Source organism: Pongo pygmaeus, chromosome X (genome assembly GCF_028885625.2).
Source record: "Pongo pygmaeus isolate AG05252 chromosome X, NHGRI_mPonPyg2-v2.0_pri, whole genome shotgun sequence".
NCBI lineage: Eukaryota > Metazoa > Chordata > Mammalia > Primates > Hominidae > Pongo > Pongo pygmaeus.
The window spans coordinates 160,305,335-160,324,169 of NC_072396.2; the positions used below are offsets into that span (position 1 = coordinate 160,305,335).

Below are 18,835 nucleotides of genomic sequence, written 5' to 3' on the forward strand. Positions count from 1 at the left end.
TCTTTGTGCCTCAGGGAAGAGCCACACCCAGTTATCTACATAACCATATTTTGAGTACCACCTCGTGACTTTTCTGCAGCCTTCAGTACCTGCTTTTAAATGGTCACATATAATAAATGCACTAAAAGCAGCCATGTCTCACCACCATTTGCTTAGGGCAGGATTCCCATCAGCAATGGATCTTCATATTTTTCCACTTCTGAGCCTAGGGAAGAAAAATCCATGAAGGTAACCAGTTCATAAAGTGGCTCTTCTTCCCAAAATTTCTTGTGACATGTGGCTTTGAGCAATTAGGGCTCTTTCAACCCCTAGGCCCTTCCTCACTTATCTTAAGCTGTCATTGAGTGTCTGGCACCCCAAAGCACCAATCTTTCTTTGAGGCTACATATTCATGAAAAGTCTTTTCCCCCATCACATTCCTCTTCCAGAAAATTTGTGGGAGCTTCTTAGTGCTCTGGGAGTTTTAAAGTGGAAAGCAATTTCCATTTCTGGAAACAGTGCACGCTAGATAACCTGAAAACCCTCCTGTTACAAAGCACCTTTTAAAAGGCAGGATAAAATTTAATAAATATTCCTTTTAATGCACATGTGATGAACTTCTGGTGGAAGTTGACCCTCAGGTGTCAAAGAACAAAGAGGAACCTAAAGAGCAGATCAATGGGCATTTGAATTTATGTTAGGGTGGTAGGGGAATGGATTCAATAACCACCAGGGAGAGGAGAAAAGCCTTGGTGCCTCACAAGGGCTACAGAGTCAATGAAAGGATAGACTAGGAAAAAAAAGTCTTCCCACCACCATGGTGAGATGACAAGAGAGTTTGTTTCTTCATGGGTTCTGGTGGGAGAAAATAAAATGCTTCCCCTGGTCATTTGTAACTCTAAGGCTATTGTCATGTAGGTCTAGGGTTGGAATTAATACCTCTTATTTAGGTCTTGAAAACTCCAAGCTTACACATTAACATCAAAAAGATAACAGCCAGAGATACACCCCCAGTCAAGCCTCATTGAAGTCACACAGATGAAGCCGTTTGAACAAATCCCTAAACTCACAAACAAAATTATAAAACACCTGAGGAAAAAAAAAACTGCCTGTGATTGAGTATCAGCAAACACAATGATGAGCAGGATTAGACTACCAAAAACTTTAGATAATAGAGCCAACCGAGAGTATAAAATAAGTTTGTGTAAGATACTTAGAAATAATAAGGAATCCAAACATATGAGAAAGATCAAGATTCTATGGAAAAAGAAGAGGCCGGTTTCTTTCTTTAAGGAACCAAATAGAAGTTCCGAAAATGAAAGACATTATTTCCAGTGAGAGCAAAAGATCAGAGGATGGGTTTAAAAGCAGATTCATCTGCTTTAGTGAACTGGAAGATAGAAGTAAGGAAATTATTCAGAAGGCAGCAAGGAGAGATAGCAAATGTATAAATGGTTAAGAGATACAGAAAAATGATGCAAAGGTCCAAAAAACCTCTAATAGGAATGACAGAATCAGAGAATAAAGAGAACAGGGGTAAACCAATAATCAAAAGGATACTGGCTGGAAATTTTCAGATTTGAAAACAGACATAGTTCCTCATATTCTAAAAGCATGAGCCACAGCAAGAATCAATAAAACTGAATCACAGGGGAACCGGCGCAGGTCAACAAAGAAAAGGGGAAAGATCTTAAAATCAACTAGAAAGAAAAGACACAGTGCTATCAAAGGGATAATAAACTGACAGCAGACTTCTCACCAACTGCAATAAAAACGGAATCATATCACTAATGCATTCGGGGAATGGGGGGAAATGTCATACCCAACTAAACTACAATTCAAGAATGAGTGAAATATATTCTTTTTGATATATTTTAAAATGTTTATTTATTTATTTGTTGAGACAAGGTCTCACTCTGTCGCCCAGGTTGGGGTACAGTGGTGCAATCATGGCTCACTGCAGCCTCGATCTCCTGGGCTCAAGGGATCCTCCTGCCTCAGCCTCCCTAGTAGCTAGGACTACAGGTGTGCACCTCCATGCCTGGCTAATTTTTTTTTTCCTGAGTAGCTGGGACTACAGGTGAGCACCACCACTCCCGGCTATTTATTTATTTATTATTTTGTAGAGACAAAGTCTCATTATGTTGCCCAGGCTGTTCTCGAACTCCTGAGCTCAAATGATCCTCCCACCTCGGCCTCCCAAAATACTGGGATTACAGGTGTGAGCCACTGCACCCAGCCAGTAAAGATATTCTTCAACAAAGGTTGAGAGGGCTGACAACTCACAAACCCTCACTGAAAGAACGACTTAAAGATGTTCTTCCATTAAAAGGAAATTGAACGAAAAGAACAAAGCAAGATGCAACAGAGGAATGGTGAACAAAGAAACTAGTAACCATGGCCATGAGTCCAAAAAAAAAAAAAAAAAAAAGACTGCATAAAAACAATATGACTGACCAAATTATAAATAAATACTGGACAGCATTGACTTGTAAGACAAGGTCCTTGCATCGTTTGCGGTGAAATTGGAGACGATTAAGATTTGATAAAATGAAGTGTTTGCGATTAAAAATAAAAAGACCTTGATAATTTCATATCCGTTAGTGTGGATTCAGATCCATTAGAAAGCTTACATTTATCTAAAACTAACTCCAAGTCAGCCAGAATATATCCCAGGAATAAAAAAATAACCCTTCAAACCCAGAGATTTTGTAACTGAACTCCGGTCCAGGCCATTCATCACCTGAAGGCCAAAAACTCTAAGAGAGGAGCTTTGCTGAAAGGAAAGGTAGCTTTAATTGAGAAGCCAGCAACCTGGAGGAGTCAGTGAACTAGAATTCAGTGATCACCTCTCTGAGTTGTGCCTCTGGATTAGGGGTTTTTAAGGGAAAGCAGAGGAAATAATGATCAAAACATTCTTCTAAAACGTGTTCAGTCTCAGGCGGGCAGTTAATCACTGCTTTCTTGGTCAATGTTTTGTGACCTTCTACAGGCACCATCAGCCTATTCTTACCAGGCTGGTCAGCCCCTTCCCAGAGTTGCTGGTTGGCGTGTTTTCTTTTATCTCTGTTGAAGGTCCTGTTTTCCTGAGGCTATTTTTAGTGAACAATCTACAAACTCAAGCAAAGCAATAATCATATTCAAGCTACAAACTCAAGCAAAGCAATAATCATATTCAAGCAAGCAAGTTTTTATCTAATTTGGAGTCAGTAACATTACAATTTATTTGTAAAAGATGGTAGAGTGAAGAAAGATTAAAGAATCTCCCTTCTCCTCTCGTACTAAATAAATTAAAAAATAATAAATAAATAATGGGAAAAAGCAGAATGAGAAGAAGAGAAGAATAAGGAGGAGAAGCAGGAGAAGGAGGGAGAGAGGGAGGAAAGTGGCTTCCCAGGACTATATATATATATATATATACACACACACACACACACACACACACACACACACACACACACACACACGTATATGTATACATTTATATACATATACGTATATGTATAATATATATTTATATATATACATGTATATTATGTATATGTATTTATATATACATGTATATGATATATGTATTTATATATACATACATATATTTATAAATATACATACATATGTATATATTTATATAGATACATATGTATATATAAATATACATATACATATTTATATACATGTATGTATATATATTCATATATATTTTAAAATATATTCATATTTTCATATATATGTATTTATATATGTATATATACACATATGTATACATATATATGTATATATACATACACATACATATATACATATACATATACATATATACATAAACATGTATATATAAATATATGTATTTATATATATACATGTATATGTATATATGTATTCATATATGCATTTATATATGTATTTATATATAGGTATAATATATATATTATACATATATACATGTATGTATAAATTCTAGTGGGGAGGATGGCTGGTTTAGCACACTTCTGATTCTGTCCCCACTCCCTGGAAGCAATACTGAGGAAAAACAATGTGAGCCAGTTAGATCCTGAGAATGGGATGTAAGGCTCTCTAACTTGAGGAGAAATGGACTGAGAGAAGAAGCAGAAAAAAATTCAGTAAATACCTTTGTGAACAGAAGCCCTCAATTGCCACTCCTAGATTTTACCAGCGGTAGGAAGGCTCCCAATTCTTTCCATTTCCCAAGACACTGTGCTGAGTTGTGCGAACAAAACAAAACCCTCAGAGTAAGACACACCCTTGCATGGATGGACTGGGGCATGATACATGATATTTAGCAAGATCTTAGAAGAAAAGGTAGATTGAAATCAACATCCCGCCTGCCCTCAAATTATCACCCTCAGAATGTTAGAGCAAATAGAAAGTCTGACAATGTTTTCCATAACTGAAATAAAAATAAATGGTTTAGCAATGATGCTAACAATCTACAGGGATAGAGAGGGAGAGGGAAAAGGAGAGAAGAGAGGAGAGAGAGAGGGAGGGAGGAAGGAAGGAAGAAAGAAGGAAGAAAGGAGGGAAAAAGAGAAGAGGGGAGGAGGGAAGGAAGAAAAAGAAGAAAAGAAATAAAGATGGAAATAGAAAGAGGAAGAAAGAAAGAAAAAAGAAATAAGAAAGGAAGAAAGAAAGAGAAAGAAAGAAACCATCATAGTATACCAAAGACAGATAACCATCACAGACTGGAAGAATGCATAAAACAAGGAACAGATGCAACTAACCCTAGAGTTCTCTAAGCCATAGTAAAATTTAAAATATGATTTCAACTTAACAAAGTTTCAAAGACCAGATGATTGGCAACCGAATATGATTTTTTTTTTTTAAAAAAAGGAGATTACTGAGCTCAGAAAAGAAACCGAGAACTCAAAGAACCACATGGTGGATCAAAGCAGTAAATTAGGAAGCGCAAGATGCAAAAGAGACATGCACACAAATCGAAACAAGGGCATGGAGGAAGGACTTTAGATGGTCATGCTAATGCTGATCCAACATTAAGATAATTTACATGCCTTAAGTAAAGAGCCTAATAAATGGGATAGAAAAATATCCACAGATGCCATATGTGAAAAGTTTCCAGAAATAAAGGAAGAATTGAACCTGCTCCTCAAAAGGACAAAGTCTCTACCAGGAAAAATTGATGCAGAACAATCAATATTGAGATATATTCTAGTTGTGTTATGGTATTTCAAAAAAAATTAAAGAATTTCTTAAATTCTTTAAATGAAAGACACCTAAGCATGCGTGCGTGCGCGCGCACACACACACACACACACACACACACACACACACGCACACACACACACAATCAATTACTTACAAGGGAACAAATTTGTTCCACTTAAATATAAAAGTAAAATGTAACATCTCCAGAATGTTTCCGCTCCTGAATGAGATGAAGCATGCACACTCTACTGAATGCAGCTATAAAATGCGGTCACAGTGCATGGGCCAGCTATTTGAGGATTCTGAAAAGTAAACGGAAGGAGGCAGACCGGGGAAAGACTACAATTTGAAGCACCACTGAAACAGCAGTGAATTTGACATTAGCCCCCCTTTAGTATCCTTGGCTCAATGTAGCCTGCAAGTTAGAAGTAGACAGTGGTGTGAACAGAGAGAGCTCTGGTTCTGACTTGAGAAGAGGGAAAAGGGAATACTAACCCTCAGCGATAGTTAAGGGAATCCTCAGTTTTTCTTTCTTCTTTTCTTTGTACTTACATGTTCTAGCCCACAGGCAATCCTGTGGCAGCAGTGGTGGTGACAGAGTCAGTGACAGTGACAGTGGCAGCCGCCAGGGCCTTCAGGTGATTAAAACTCTGAAGGAAAGTAACCTTCCTCTCTGATTGTAGGTCCCAAGAGGGTGCCCATGACTTCTTTTTCCCCTCTTTGGTCTTCCTGCCGAATGACACCAGAGGAAGGCAAAGGCACAGGAAGCGTGTGGCAGAGAAGAGTCACTAAAGCGACAGCAACAGCTTCCTGGCTAGAAGGTTGAAAAGGGGAAGCTGAGGGAACCAGAAAGTGCTGGGGAGATTGCAGGGAGGGAGGAAGTGCTTGGGAAAGTAAACCCATGAAGCTGTGTATGAGCTTCTGGGCTTACCCCCAAGCTGTGTATGTACAGATGTGATCCTGTACGACACACAAAGGACTTTGAGAACTGCACTGAGTAAGGGATATAGACCTCGCCAGCTCCAAGACTGCTGACCATGCTTAACAGAACCAAATACCATTGCAAAGGCTTTGAAATGGAACTAACAATAAAACCCCCGGTCAGAACACGTGGCCTGAGCCTAAGTGACTGGGGGAAAAATGAGTGGAGACTTGCGGATCTGTGGGAATATGACAAAAGAGCTACCTTTTGTGTCATCATAGTGACAGAAGGAAAGGAGGAAGGGGATGGGACTGAAAAAGTATTCAAATAAATAATGGCTGGAAGATTCTAAATATGGCAAAAGACACATGCCTGTACATTTAAGAAGCTGAGTGAACCCCAAACAGGATAATCTTAAAGAAACTTACACCAAGAAGCATCACAGTCAAACTTCTGAAAACTAAGGACCTAGGAAAAAAGTCTCAAAAGCAGAGAGAGAGAGAAAGGAAACCTTACCTATACGGGAAAAGGAATTAGAATGGCAATATATTTCTCATTAGAAACCATGGAGGCCAGAGGAAGTGGCATAACACTTCTCAAGTGGCGAAACAAAAGAACCAGAACCCTGTCTACAAAGGGCAATTACCTTCAGGAATGCAGGGGACATCAAGACATTCGCAGAAGAAGGAAAAGTAAGAGGGATTGTTGCCATCAGACCTACCCTTACCTCTACGCTTAGAGAAGCTTCCTACATGAGATTCCACTAGGCATGTAAAATGCCTTGGCTGAGCATGACCTGCTCACCAATTCTCTCTAATGCGGACATTTATCATGCTGCCCAGTATTGGGAAGATATGTCTTAGAATTTCTCACGAGCTCCTAGTACAAGTCTGGTCTAGTTTCTGCCTCCAACCCCTCCACTGAAATTGCTCTTGCCAAGGCCCCCGGCAACACTTGCATTGCTTAACTCAGTGAACAGGTTTTAATGCTTATCATTCTGGAACTCAGCAAGTGTTTCTGAGTTTGTCACTTCTTGTTCAGTTCCTCTGGCTTCCTTCTGAACCTCTGCTCTCATCTCTTTCTGGCTTGATTATCTTTCAGCGTGCCCCCCAACCCCGCACCAACTTTATCTGTGGAGACACTCCTCTAGTCTTCTTCCAATGATGTTCCTCTTTTGCTTGCCCCTTAAAAGAAGTTGTCCTTGGTCCCCTTATATATTCTCTCTATGTGCTCTCCCTGAATGGTCTCAACTACATTCATGGCTTCAAGAACTACCCTGATGAGTCGCAAATCTATATTTTCAGTATTGACTTCACTCCTGAACTCCTAAGCCAAATCTCCTTCATCTCCATCTGGATGTCCCACAGGCATTTCAAATTTCACATGCTCAAGACTGAACTCATCTTCCTACCCATACGCAGACCTCCTCCTTCATCCCATTTGTCCAGGAATGACTCCAAAGTCTGTGGTCACTTCACTCTATCCCTGTGGAGCCATGCTAGAGCTTTTTCACTTCCCCATCGCCACTCCCCTCCCCTGCCAACCAATGCCCCACTTTTCCAATTGGCTAACTTGTACTCATTCTTCAAGCTTCGTATTGGACACCATTTCTCCAGGAACATTTCCCCAACCCCAAAAGTCTGTGTAAAGTACTCCTCTTATGTGTTCCTACAGCACTTTCTTAGTCCATCTGTGTTGCTATAAAGGAATACCTGAGGCTGGGTAATTTATAAAGAAAAGAGGTTTATTTGGCTCATGATTCTGCAGGCCGTATAGGAAACATGGTGCTGGCATCTGCTTGGTTTCTGGTGAGGGTCTCAGGCTGCTACCACTCGTGGCATAAGGTGAAGGGGAGCCGACAAGTGCAGAGATCACATGGTGAGAGAGGAATCAAGGTGGCGGCGGGGAGGGGGAGGTGCTACACTCTTTTTTAACAACCAGCTCTTGTGGGAATGAATCAAGTAAGAACTTACTCATTACTGCGAGGCTGGCACCAAGCCATTCATGAAGGATCCACCCCATGACCCAAACACCTTCCATTAGACCCCACCTTCCAACACTGGGTATCAAATTTCCACATGAGATTTGGAGGGGTCAAACAAACCAAACTATAACCAGCACCTTGAACTTCCCCTCTCATAGCACTTATCACAGTATAGTGTTGTAATTGTCTGGTTCCTTGTCTGTATGTTCCACCAGACTGCATTCAGGGATCTGATCTATATTTCTCGTTGGTGTTGTCTCAATGCTTAACACAGTATACCTGGCACTACCCTTCAATATTTTTTGAAGAATGAGCACATGAATTATCATGTCTCCAGCTAGGTTCGCCAGTATGAGTAATATGTAGTGAGTGTCTACTGTGTGCCATTTTACTACCTAAACTTTTTATGGACTCTGTCCCCTAGTCTTATCTAGCAATGCCATTGTCTTAGTTGAGATATCTGTCATTTCTTGACTGGTATAATACAGCAGCTTTCTAACTCTAATCTCAGTCCTCTCTGTTCTATTCTCCACACAGCTTCCAGGGTGATCTTTCTAGAGGCAAATCACACCATGTCACTCCCAAGCTGAAAGACCACAGTGGGTTCAGTGTAGCCTACAGGGTATTCTAAAACCTGAGCATGGCATAATAGAACCTCCATGTCTTGCTCCTGCCTACCTCTTTCCCAGCCACATCAACCACTACTGTTCCACTGGCATCGTACTCTCCAGCCTTAATGAATTGGTTGCAACTCCCCTCCTCCCACAAGTGCCTTGGCTTCTCATCATGCTACAGATTCTTTAACACACACATTGTCCTCCAAGAAGCTTGCCAGATCCACTCCTATTCTTTCAATGAAATGTTTATTGACCACTCTTCATATACTATGACCAAATAGGATTTATCTCACAAATGTAAGGTTGGTTCAACATGTGAAAATCAGTTTATATAATACACCATATTAATGGTTGGTTCAACATGTGAAAATCAATTTATATAATACACCATATTAACAGAATGCATGGCGGAGCGGGGGGAAGGGGGCTCACGGTCATCTTAATCATGTACAAAAAGGATCATTTGACAAAACGCAGTACCCTTTCATGAAAATAAATTCAACAAACCAGGAACAGAAAGAAACTTCTTCAACCTGATAGAGGGCATCCATGAAAAACCCAGAGATAATATCATACTTAATGGTGAAAGACTGGCTGATTTCCCCCTAAGATCAGGAATGCCACTTGTAATTCAACATCGTACTCAAAGTTCTAGGCAGGACAATTAGTCAAGAAAAAGAAATAAAAGGCATCCAGATTGGAAAGGAACAAGTAAAACCATCTCTATTCATAGATGCATAGATGGCATGTTCTTATATAGAGGACACTAAAGAGTCCAACAAAAGAAAAAAAAAAAAAAAACTGAGACAGTTTGGCTCTGTGACCCCACCCAAATCTCATGTCGCATTGTAATCCCCACCTGTTGAGGGAAGGGCCTAGTGGGAGGTGATTGAATCATGGGGGCGGACTTCCCCCTTGCTATTCTTGTGATAGAGTGCTCACAAGATCTGATGATTGTTTGAAAATGTGCAGCGCTTCCCCCTTTGCGCGCGTTCTCTCTCTCTTCCTCCTGCTCCAACACGTGAAGAAGGTGCTTGCTTCCCCTTCGCCTTCCGCCATGATTGCACATTTCCTGAGGCCTGCCCAGAAGCAGAAGCCTGTACAGCCTGCAGAACCATGAGGCAATTAAACCTCTTTTCTCTATGAATTACCCATTCTCAGGCAGTTCTTTATAGCAGTGTAGGAACGGACTAATACGCCAACCCTGTCTGAGTATGCTCAGCAAAGCATATTCGGCTCAGCAAAGTTGCAGTATCCAAGATCAATCTGCAACAATCAGTTGTATTTCCATACCCTAGCAATGAATAACGTGAAAATAAGATTAAGGAAATGATTCATTTTACAGTAGCATCGAAACGATAAAATGTCGAGGAATAAATTTAACAAAAGGTGTGCAAGACGTATGCTCTGAAAATTACAAGACGTTGCTAAAATAAATTAAAGAAGACCTAAATAAATCGAACGGCATTTTGTGTTAATGGACTGGAACACTTAATATTGTTAAGATGCCCATAATCTCCAAGGCAATATACAGATTCATTGTGATGCCTGTCAGAATCCAACCTGCCTTCTTTGTAAACACTGACAAGCTGATCCTAAAATTCATAAGAAAATGTAAGGGGCTCAGATAGTCAAAACAATCTCAGAAAAGAAAAAAGTTGAAGGACTCACACTTCCCAATTTCAAAACGTACTACAAAACCGCAGTAATCCGAAAAGGGTGGTACTCCCATCGTGATAGATATATTAGGTCAATGTTACAGAACTCAGAGTCAGGAATAAACCCATATATTTATGTAAAGTTTATTTTCAGTAAGAGTTCCAGCACCCTCAATGGGTGGAGGGGAAGAATAATCCCCTCAACAAACTGCGCTGGGACAACTGGATAGCCACATGCAAAAGAATGCCCCTGGACCTCTACCTCACTTCATGTAAAGAATTAATTCAAAATGGATCACAGATCTAAATATAAGGGCTGAAACTATAAAACTCTAAGAAGAAAACAGAGATGTAACTTTGCACGACCTTGGATTAGGCAACAGCTCCTTCAGTATGACACCAAAGGCAAAGCCACAGACATCTTTTCATTTGGCAAGTTGGACATCCAACTTTAAATTTAAATCTTTTGGGCAACAAAGGGCTCTATCCAGAAAGTGAATGGGAGAAACATTTGCAAATCACATATCTGATAAGAGTCTATTTTCCAGAATATATGAATAAGTTTTAGAAGCCCACAGCCAAAATACAATCAACTGAATTAAAAAACGGGCAAAGGGCTTGAATAGACATTCCTCCAAAGCAGAGGTACAAAGGGCCAAGAAGCACATGAAAAGATGTCTTAGTCTGTTTTCTGTTGCCATAATTGAATACCCGACACTGAACAATTTATAAAGAAAAGAAATTTATTTCTTACCGTTCTGGGGACTGGGAAGTGCCCCGGCATCTGGCGATGGCAGAGGGTATCACATGGCGAGAGGGCAAGAGCGTGTATGTCGTTTCAGGCCTCTCTTCCTATTCTTATAAAGCCACCAGTCACATCATGGGAGTCTCACCCCAATGACCTTATCTAATTCCAATTACCGTCTCAAAGGCTGCGCCTCCCATCAACATGTGAATTTGGGGATTAAGTTTCCAAGACACACAATTTGGGGGACACACTCAAACCACAGCAACATCATTAGCCATTTGGGAAATACAAATGAAAACCACCATGAGCTAGCACTTCACACCCACTAGGATGGCTATTGTAAACAAAACAAAATGAGGCAAAGAGAAAGCAAGTTTTGATGAGGCCGTGAAGAAATTGGGACTCTCATGCACTACTGTTGGGAATGCGAAAGATTACAGCTGCTGTGGAAATCAGTTTGGTGGTTCCTCAATAAGTTAAACAGAACTACCACATGAGCCAGCAGTTTGACTCCTAGAAATAGACCCAAAAGAACTGAAAACAGATATTCAGAGAAAAACTTGTACACAGATGGTCATGGCAGTGCTATTCACAATAGCCAGAAGGGGGAAATAACCTGTCCATCAACTGACCAGTGGGTAAACAAAATGTGGCCTCCTAGTTATACAACAGAATCGTACTCAGTCATTCAAAGGAAGGAAGTACTGATTCATGCCTCTACATGGATGAACCCTGATGAAACCATTACGCTAAGTGAAAGCAGCCAGACACACAAGGCCTCACATTTGGTCGTATAATTCCATGTATAGGAAATCTCCAGAACAGGCTAACCTCTATGGACAGAAAGCAGATTGACTAGTGGTTGCCAGGGACTATCTGGAACGTGTGTATGGGCGGGGGGAGGGGGTGTGTGTGGGAGGGTGTGGGGGTTGGTAGTGGTGGTGTGGAAGGAGGCGTGTGGCAAGTGACTGCTTATAGGTACAGGGGTTTCGGTTTCTTTTTGGGGTGTTGAAAACGTTTTGGAACCAGGTGGTTGTGATGGATGTGCAACATTGTGAAGGCGTGGTACCCATCCTCCCCTCGCCCACCCCTTTGTCTTTCCCACAATGTTCCCATCCAGTAGAAAGGGAGAGTTCCCACTGGCAAAGAGAGGGTCACGAGCGCGATTTCCCCTGCCCCGCCCCACCCCACCCCCACGGCCCTCCAGCCACTTCTAGGCCCAGGCCTGCTCCCTCGACGCCAATGGGAAAGCGACGAGGTCGCCTGATGGACGTGTGTCCCTTCTGAGGGGCCGTCACCACATGCGTGCCCGTCACCGGATGTGCGTGCCCATTGGTCTCGGCTCCCTAGCCAATGAGGGGCTGGGCCCTGGTCGCTAGGATACACAGTACTGGACGCGGTAACTGTCATCTTGAGAGTTGGCCAAGCTCTCTAGGCCGAGCCGAGATAGCACACTCAACGCCCAGCATGCCGAGGAGGAGGAGCCATCGAGGGTCCTCCGGTGCTGGTGGCCGGGGGCGGACCTGCTCTCGCACCGTCCGAGCGGAGCTTTCGTTTTCGGTGAGCCAGGTGGAGCGCAGTCTACGGGAGGGCCACTACGCTCAGCGCCTGAGTCGCACGGCGCCGGTCTACCTCGCTGCGGTTATTGAGTACCTGACGGCCAAGGTCCTGGAGCTGGCGGGCAACGAGGCCCAGAACAACGGAGAGAGGAACATCACTCCCCTGCTGCTGGACATGGTGGTTCACAACAACAGGCTGCTGAGCACCCTTTTCGACACAACCACCATCTCTCAAGTGGCCCCCGGCGGGGACTAGCTTCTGACACCCGGCCCCTGGGACCTGGCAGGTCCACTCGTCCACCCACCTCGCCCCCAAACTCCCCGACCCCAAATCCCCCGGCCTGAACCCCCGGCCTTAAACACCCTCCCCCCACAACCCGGGCCCCAAAATCTTGGGCCTTCATTAATTCTGTCAATAAAGTGTTTAAAGGAACCCACCTGCCTGCTTCAGTCACTTTGCCTTGGGGTGGGGGTGGGGGTGGGGGGGGCGGTGAGATGGGTCGGGGGGGTTGTGAGACCTCCACAGCTGGAGGGATGGAGAGGTGGTGGGGGTCTGGGGTTGGGTGGGAGTCAGGGATGGCACAGAGGAGCAGTCTCTCCCGGTGACAGTGCAGGGGAGTGGCCCTGGGTGGGAAGGGGTCACCCCCGCTGGTTCTGAGCAAGTCAGGGCCTGCCCGGGAAAGTCCTCAGCATGATGGTGTTCCTTGGGGCCGGTGGGCCTCAAGACCATGACTGCAGTGTTGCGACAGGACGGACTTCTAAGGCAACCGGGGTGGGGACGGAGAGGTGGACCCGGCGCTTGGCAAGGGGCCCTGGACGGGAAGATGGAGGAGTGAGTAGTGGGGGGAAAACAGTCCAGAAATGCACAGACATGGAATTAGGGTCACGAGTTTAGTTTGGGTCATGTTGAGATGGAGAGGCTGTGGGATGCCTGTAGCAACCTAGACCACTTGCATTGCAGCCGAGCTAGCAGCAGCTGGTGCCCCGCCAGGCCCCGCGTACCTTCCCAGGGTCTTGGATCCGCATCCCCGAGACCCTCGATTTGCATACGCCGCTCACAGCCCGGCCAGGCCCCGCCTCCGATCCCGGCCAGGCCCCGCCTCCGATCCCGCTCTTTGCATATCACCAGGGCAAGGGGTAGGCTCGGGCTGGGGAGCGGGCGCGGGCACGGGCACGCCGGCAGCCCGCCGAGGGGGACGCAGGGCACGTCGCCCCGCCCTGCCCGCCCGCCCGCTGCGGCAGCGCGTCCGGAAGCGCTTGGGGCGGCGAGCATGGCGGCAGCGGCGGCAGGCCTGGGCGGCGGCGCCGGCCCGGGACCCGAGGCCGGGGACTTCCTGGCCCGCTACCGGCTGGTATCGAACAAGCTGAAGAAGCGGTTCCTGCGGAAGCCGAACGTGGCGGAGGCCGGCGAGCAGTTCGGACAGCTGGGCCGGGAGCTGCGCGCCCAGGAGTGTCTGCCCTACGCGGCCTGGTGCCAGCTGGCGGTGGCGCGCTGCCAGCAGGCGCTCTTCCACGGGCCCGGGGAGGCGCTGGCCCTCACCGAGGCCGCCCGCCTCTTCCTGCGGCAGGAGCGCGACGCGCGCCAGCGCCTGGTCTGCCCCGCCGCCTACGGGGAGCCGCTGCAGGCCGCCGCCAGCGCCCTGGGCGCCGCGGTGCGTCTGCACCTGGAGCTGGGCCAGCCGGCCGCCGCCGCCGCCCTCTGCCTCGAGCTGGCCGCCGCCCTGCGCGACCTGGGCCAGCCGGCCGCCGCCGCCGGTCACTTCCAGCGCGCCGCCCAGCTCCAGCTGCCCCAGCTGCCCCTGGCCGCGCTGCAGGCGCTTGGCGAGGCCGCCTCCTGCCAGCTGCTGGCGCGCGACTACACTGGCGCCCTGGCGGTCTTCACGCGCATGCAGCGCCTGGCGCGGGAGCACGGCAGCCACCCGGTGCAGTCACTGCCGCCGCCCCCGCCGCCGGGACCCCAGCCCGGGCCCGGGCCCGGGGCGACGCCCGCCCTACCGGCCGCGCTGCTTCCTCCGAACTCCGGCTCGGCGGCGCCCTCTCCCGCCGCCCTGGGCGCCTTCTCGGACGTGCTGGTCCGCTGCGAAGTGTCCCGCGTGCTGCTGCTGCTGCTCCTGCAACCACCGCCCGCCAAGCTGCTGCCGGAGCACGCCCAGACCCTGGAGAAGTACTCCTGGGAGGCTTTTGACAGCCACGGGCAGGAGAGCAGCGGCCAGCTTCCCGAGGAGCTCTTTCTGCTGCTCCAGTCTTTGGTCATGGCTACCCACGAAAAGGACACGGAAGCCATCAAGTCGCTGCAGGTGGAGATGTGGCCACTGTTGCCTGCTGAGCAGAACCACCTCCTTCACCTCGTTCTGCAAGAAACCATCTCCCCCTCAGGACAGGGAGTCTGATCCATCCCGTTCACCCAATGACTTTTTGCCCAGGCCGGGACTTTTTGCGTCAGTCACGTTAACCAGATGACTTTGCCTGTTACCAAACCTCGCGCATCCACGTTTGCGTCTGGGGAGGAATAAAAAGACATCGTTACCGCTTCTGCGTTTTGTTATTCCTACTGCCGCCGTAGGAATTATTTCGTTGGCTGAACGTTACCAGCATCCCAAGAACACATTTTGATAGAATCAGAGTAGAGGACACGGTTGTCTTCTAAAAAGCCACGACATGAAAATGACAGTCCCTTTCGTCTCCTTCCTCCGCTGCTTCCACCCAACGCAGCCTCCTGCCTCCGCCTTTGTTTCATAGTGAGGATTTTATTTTGCACGGCGCCCTCCCTCTAAATACCTACCCTAGGTGATTTCATCCTGCCCCTCATTTCTTAACATATTCCTGTGTCTTTGTAATGGCCAAACTTCTCCTTCCACTCGTCCGCACGGTACGTCTTCATGGGAGTCATTTTATTCCTTACAGCTTCCTTGTAACCACAGCCCTAAATCCATGATAAAGCTACTCTTGTACTCCTCATGTGTGGTTTTGGTGTCCGTCGTTTATAAAATGTGACTCTCTTACCTACTTGTCAGGAGGCCAGAAGCAGAACCCTTTTGATGGTGACAACAAGAACTCTTCAGAATATAGCCTCTTTCTCAAACTTTCAACCCTGGGGAAATGCATCCTTTGGGCCGAAGTTGCACACAATACTGATCTTCGGGGCTGAGATGTAAGGACACAGTTTGGAGTAGGTGTTTTTGTTTTGCGTCTTTTTGCAGGGGAGAGGTGTGGAGGGTTGTCACTGTGAGTTGAGTGCCTCCAAATGGGTGGGACTTGTAGGGTGTTCTTTTCTGCTTCTATTTCTATTTCGACAGTGTGGAAGTAATGGGAAGCCCAGGAGAGGCCCATTCCACCATCATTCCTCTTTCTCTCACTTGGCTGCCAGGAAGGGTCCTACGGAGCCCTGAACGCCTAGCCCAAATTATTGTAAAAGTGGTTGAAGGGCTCATGCTCCTTTGCTCTTTGGCTCTTTCCTGGTATGCTCCTCTTAACCCGGGCTGCAGACCTGGCCGGCTGGCTTCTTGTCAGGTTTAGGAGTTACGGAGCATGACTGGTGACCAGTTTGGGATTTGGGCTTCAGGAGAAGCCTCCTCAGGCCGCTGGTCCAAACTCCTTGCATCAGGGAGGTGAGGGGAAAGGATAACCAGACAGTCAGGTAGTGGGTATCTGAGCATAATTCTAGGAAACACTAAAACTCCTCGTTTTCCATTTGCCGTGGGCTCATTCATGTATCTCCCTCAGAAACTTAAGAGCAGTGATAACTGGGCCGAGGCCAGATTTCAGCATTTTTGAGAATTCCCTCGTAATGTATCACATCAATATCAAAAGTCAACACTGATTTCTAGCATGCCAAAAGCAAATACTTTCAGAGGACATGATTAGTTTGCTTTTTAACTTGAAAACAATTCCAAATTCACACTTAAAACAGTGTAAACCGTCAGAAATGGTGGCAGCGAAGCAGTGAACCCTTAAAGGCTGTTGGGGTTCCCCTTCTCCCCATTATGAGGTACTCCCAAAAGGAGAAATGTTGCTTATGAAAGAACATTTTATACGTGAATAGTACAAAGACAAAGACGTTTGAGAACCGCTACGCCGGAGGAAGGTGGTCAAGACTGAAATTAGTGTGTTAGGCAAGATCTGGTTCTTAGGTGCTGAGGATTCTGGTGCCGAGGATTCTGGTGCCAAGGATTAATGTTAACCGCGTAGGCGTCTCTACCACCGTTAGAGGAGACCAGCAGCCCACAGACTCTTTCTGTCAAGGGCTGGATAGAAATGTATTAGTCTTTACAGACCACAGATGGTCTCTGTTGCACAGTCTTCTTTGTTTCTTTGTATGTTTGTCTTTGCAATCCTTTAAACGTGCAAAAACTATTCTTAACTCACAGTCCGTACAAAAGCAGGCTATGGGCCAAATTCTGGGGCTATAGTTTGCCCACCCCTGAATTAGAACCCAGAACATAGTAGTTGCTCAGTAACTGTTTAATTTTTTTATTTCAATAACTTTTGGCTTACAAGTGGTTTTTGGTTAAATAGATGAATTATATAGTGGTAAATTCTGAGATTTTAGTGCACCCATCACCCGAGTAGTGTACATTGTACCCAATATGTAGTTTTTTTATCCCACACCCTCACACTCTTCCCCCTTCTGTGTCTCCAAAGTCCGTTATATCACTCTGTATGTCTTTGCATTCTCATAGCTTAGCTCCCACTTACAGGTGAGAACATAGGGTAATTTGGTCTTCCATTCCTGAGTTACTTCACTTAGAATAATGGCCTCCAGCTCCATCCAAGTTGCTGCAAATGACATTATTCTGTTCCTCTTTATGGCTGAGTAGTTCTCCACGGTGTGTACATAGCACATTTTCTATATCTACTCATCGGTTGATTGGTGCTTAGGTTCGTTCTATATCTTTGCATTTGTGAATTGTGCTGAAATAAACATATGTGTGCACTTGTGTTTTTCATATAATGACTTCTTCTCCTTTGGGCAGATACCCAGTAGTGGGATTGCTGGATCGCGTGGTAGATCTACTTTTAGTTCTTTAAGGCATCTCCATACTGTTTCCCAGAGAGGTTATACATTCCCACCTAGCAGTGTATGCACCGTCCCTTTTCACCACATCCATGCCAATGTCTGTTGCTTTTTATGTGTTTGATAGAATTCACCAGTAATAGTATATGGGTCTGAAATTTTCTTCACAAAAAAAGGTTTTTTGTTCTGATTTTAATTTCTTTAGTATCTATAGGACAATTCCCATTTTAAATTTCTTCTTCAGTCACTTTTAGTAACTTGTATTTGTCTATTTATTTTTTTGCATTTTTTGACTGAAGTTGATCTTAATATTTCCTTGTTATACTACCAGCATCTCTAGAATCTGTCGATATATCCTCTCATTCATTCCTGGGCATATTGAGAATTTGTGTTTCCTCACTCCTTTTTGTTTTTTTGATTCATTTTGTTGCTGACTTGTCACAGTATTCATTTCAATGACGCTATTGACTTTTAAAATTTCTTGTATTTTTAATCTGTTTTGTATTTCATTGATTTCTGCTCTGGTTGTTTTTCTTTCCTTCTACTTCCTTTGGGTTTATTTTTCTCTCATTTTTCTAGTTGCTTAAAGAAGTTACAAATGTGTTTGAGTTTGAACCTTTCTACTTTACTAATGTAAGCATTTAAAGCTGTAAATTTCCCTTTAGGAACTGTTTTAGTTGCAGTCTATAAATTTTGATGTGTTGCTTTTTTATAATAATTCATTTGACAATATTGTATGATGTATAATGTGATTTCTTAGATCCACTTAGTTCTTAAAAGTGTATTATTTAATTTCCAATTTAACTTCATGTGGTCAGGGAATATATAAGTTTTCAGTCCTTAGAAATGTATTGAGATTTATGATTTATTTTATGGCTCAACACTTGGTTTCATTCAGCCATTTTATGTCTTTTGAACTGGAAAGTTAAATTGATATATATTTAAAATAATTATTGATAAGTGAAGACATATGTATTTGTCCATTTTCATACTGATATGAAGAAATACCTAAGACTGGGTTATTTATAAAGAAAAAGAGGTTTAACAGACTCACAGTTTCACATGGCTAGGGAGGAGCAAAGGCACATCTTTCATGGCAGCAGGCAAGAGAGCATTGCAGGGAAACTGCCCTTTATAAAACCATTGGATTTCATGAGACTTATTCACTATTAT

At 44.8% G+C, this 18,835-nt stretch overlaps 3 protein-coding genes across 4 annotated transcripts in view; 2 read left to right on the forward strand and 1 right to left on the reverse strand.

The window, feature by feature from the left end:
* Positions 1–13,858, reverse strand: part of CLIC2 (chloride intracellular channel 2) — a 110,241-nt gene extending 96,383 nt beyond the window's left edge. Inside the window, exon 1 of one of the 2 annotated variants that reach the window (XM_054472007.2) lies at positions 13,651–13,858. In XM_054472007.2, coding sequence (XP_054327982.1) covers positions 13,651–13,674 — 24 coding nt within the window. In that variant the 5' untranslated portion in view covers positions 13,675–13,858. Of the gene's footprint in view, positions 1–5,712; positions 5,826–13,650 lie in introns of those variants that run through there. The other variant, XM_054472008.2, reaches the window with a different exon arrangement.
* On the forward strand, positions 12,282–13,078 carry LOC129024798 (histone H2A-Bbd type 2/3). Its single transcript, XM_054472009.2, has one exon. The coding sequence runs from the start codon at positions 12,443–12,445 to the stop codon at positions 12,902–12,904; it is 462 nt and encodes a 153-aa protein (XP_054327984.1). The 5' UTR covers positions 12,282–12,442; the 3' UTR covers positions 12,905–13,078.
* A 27-nt stretch (positions 13,859–13,885) lies between the features above and the next one.
* LOC129024794 (40-kDa huntingtin-associated protein) lies at positions 13,886–15,606 on the forward strand. The gene has a single exon (XM_054472004.2). It carries the CDS (start codon positions 13,920–13,922, stop codon positions 15,036–15,038), a length of 1,119 nt encoding a protein of 372 aa, XP_054327979.1. The 5' UTR covers positions 13,886–13,919; the 3' UTR covers positions 15,039–15,606.
* The last annotated feature ends 3,229 nt before the right edge of the window (positions 15,607–18,835 follow it).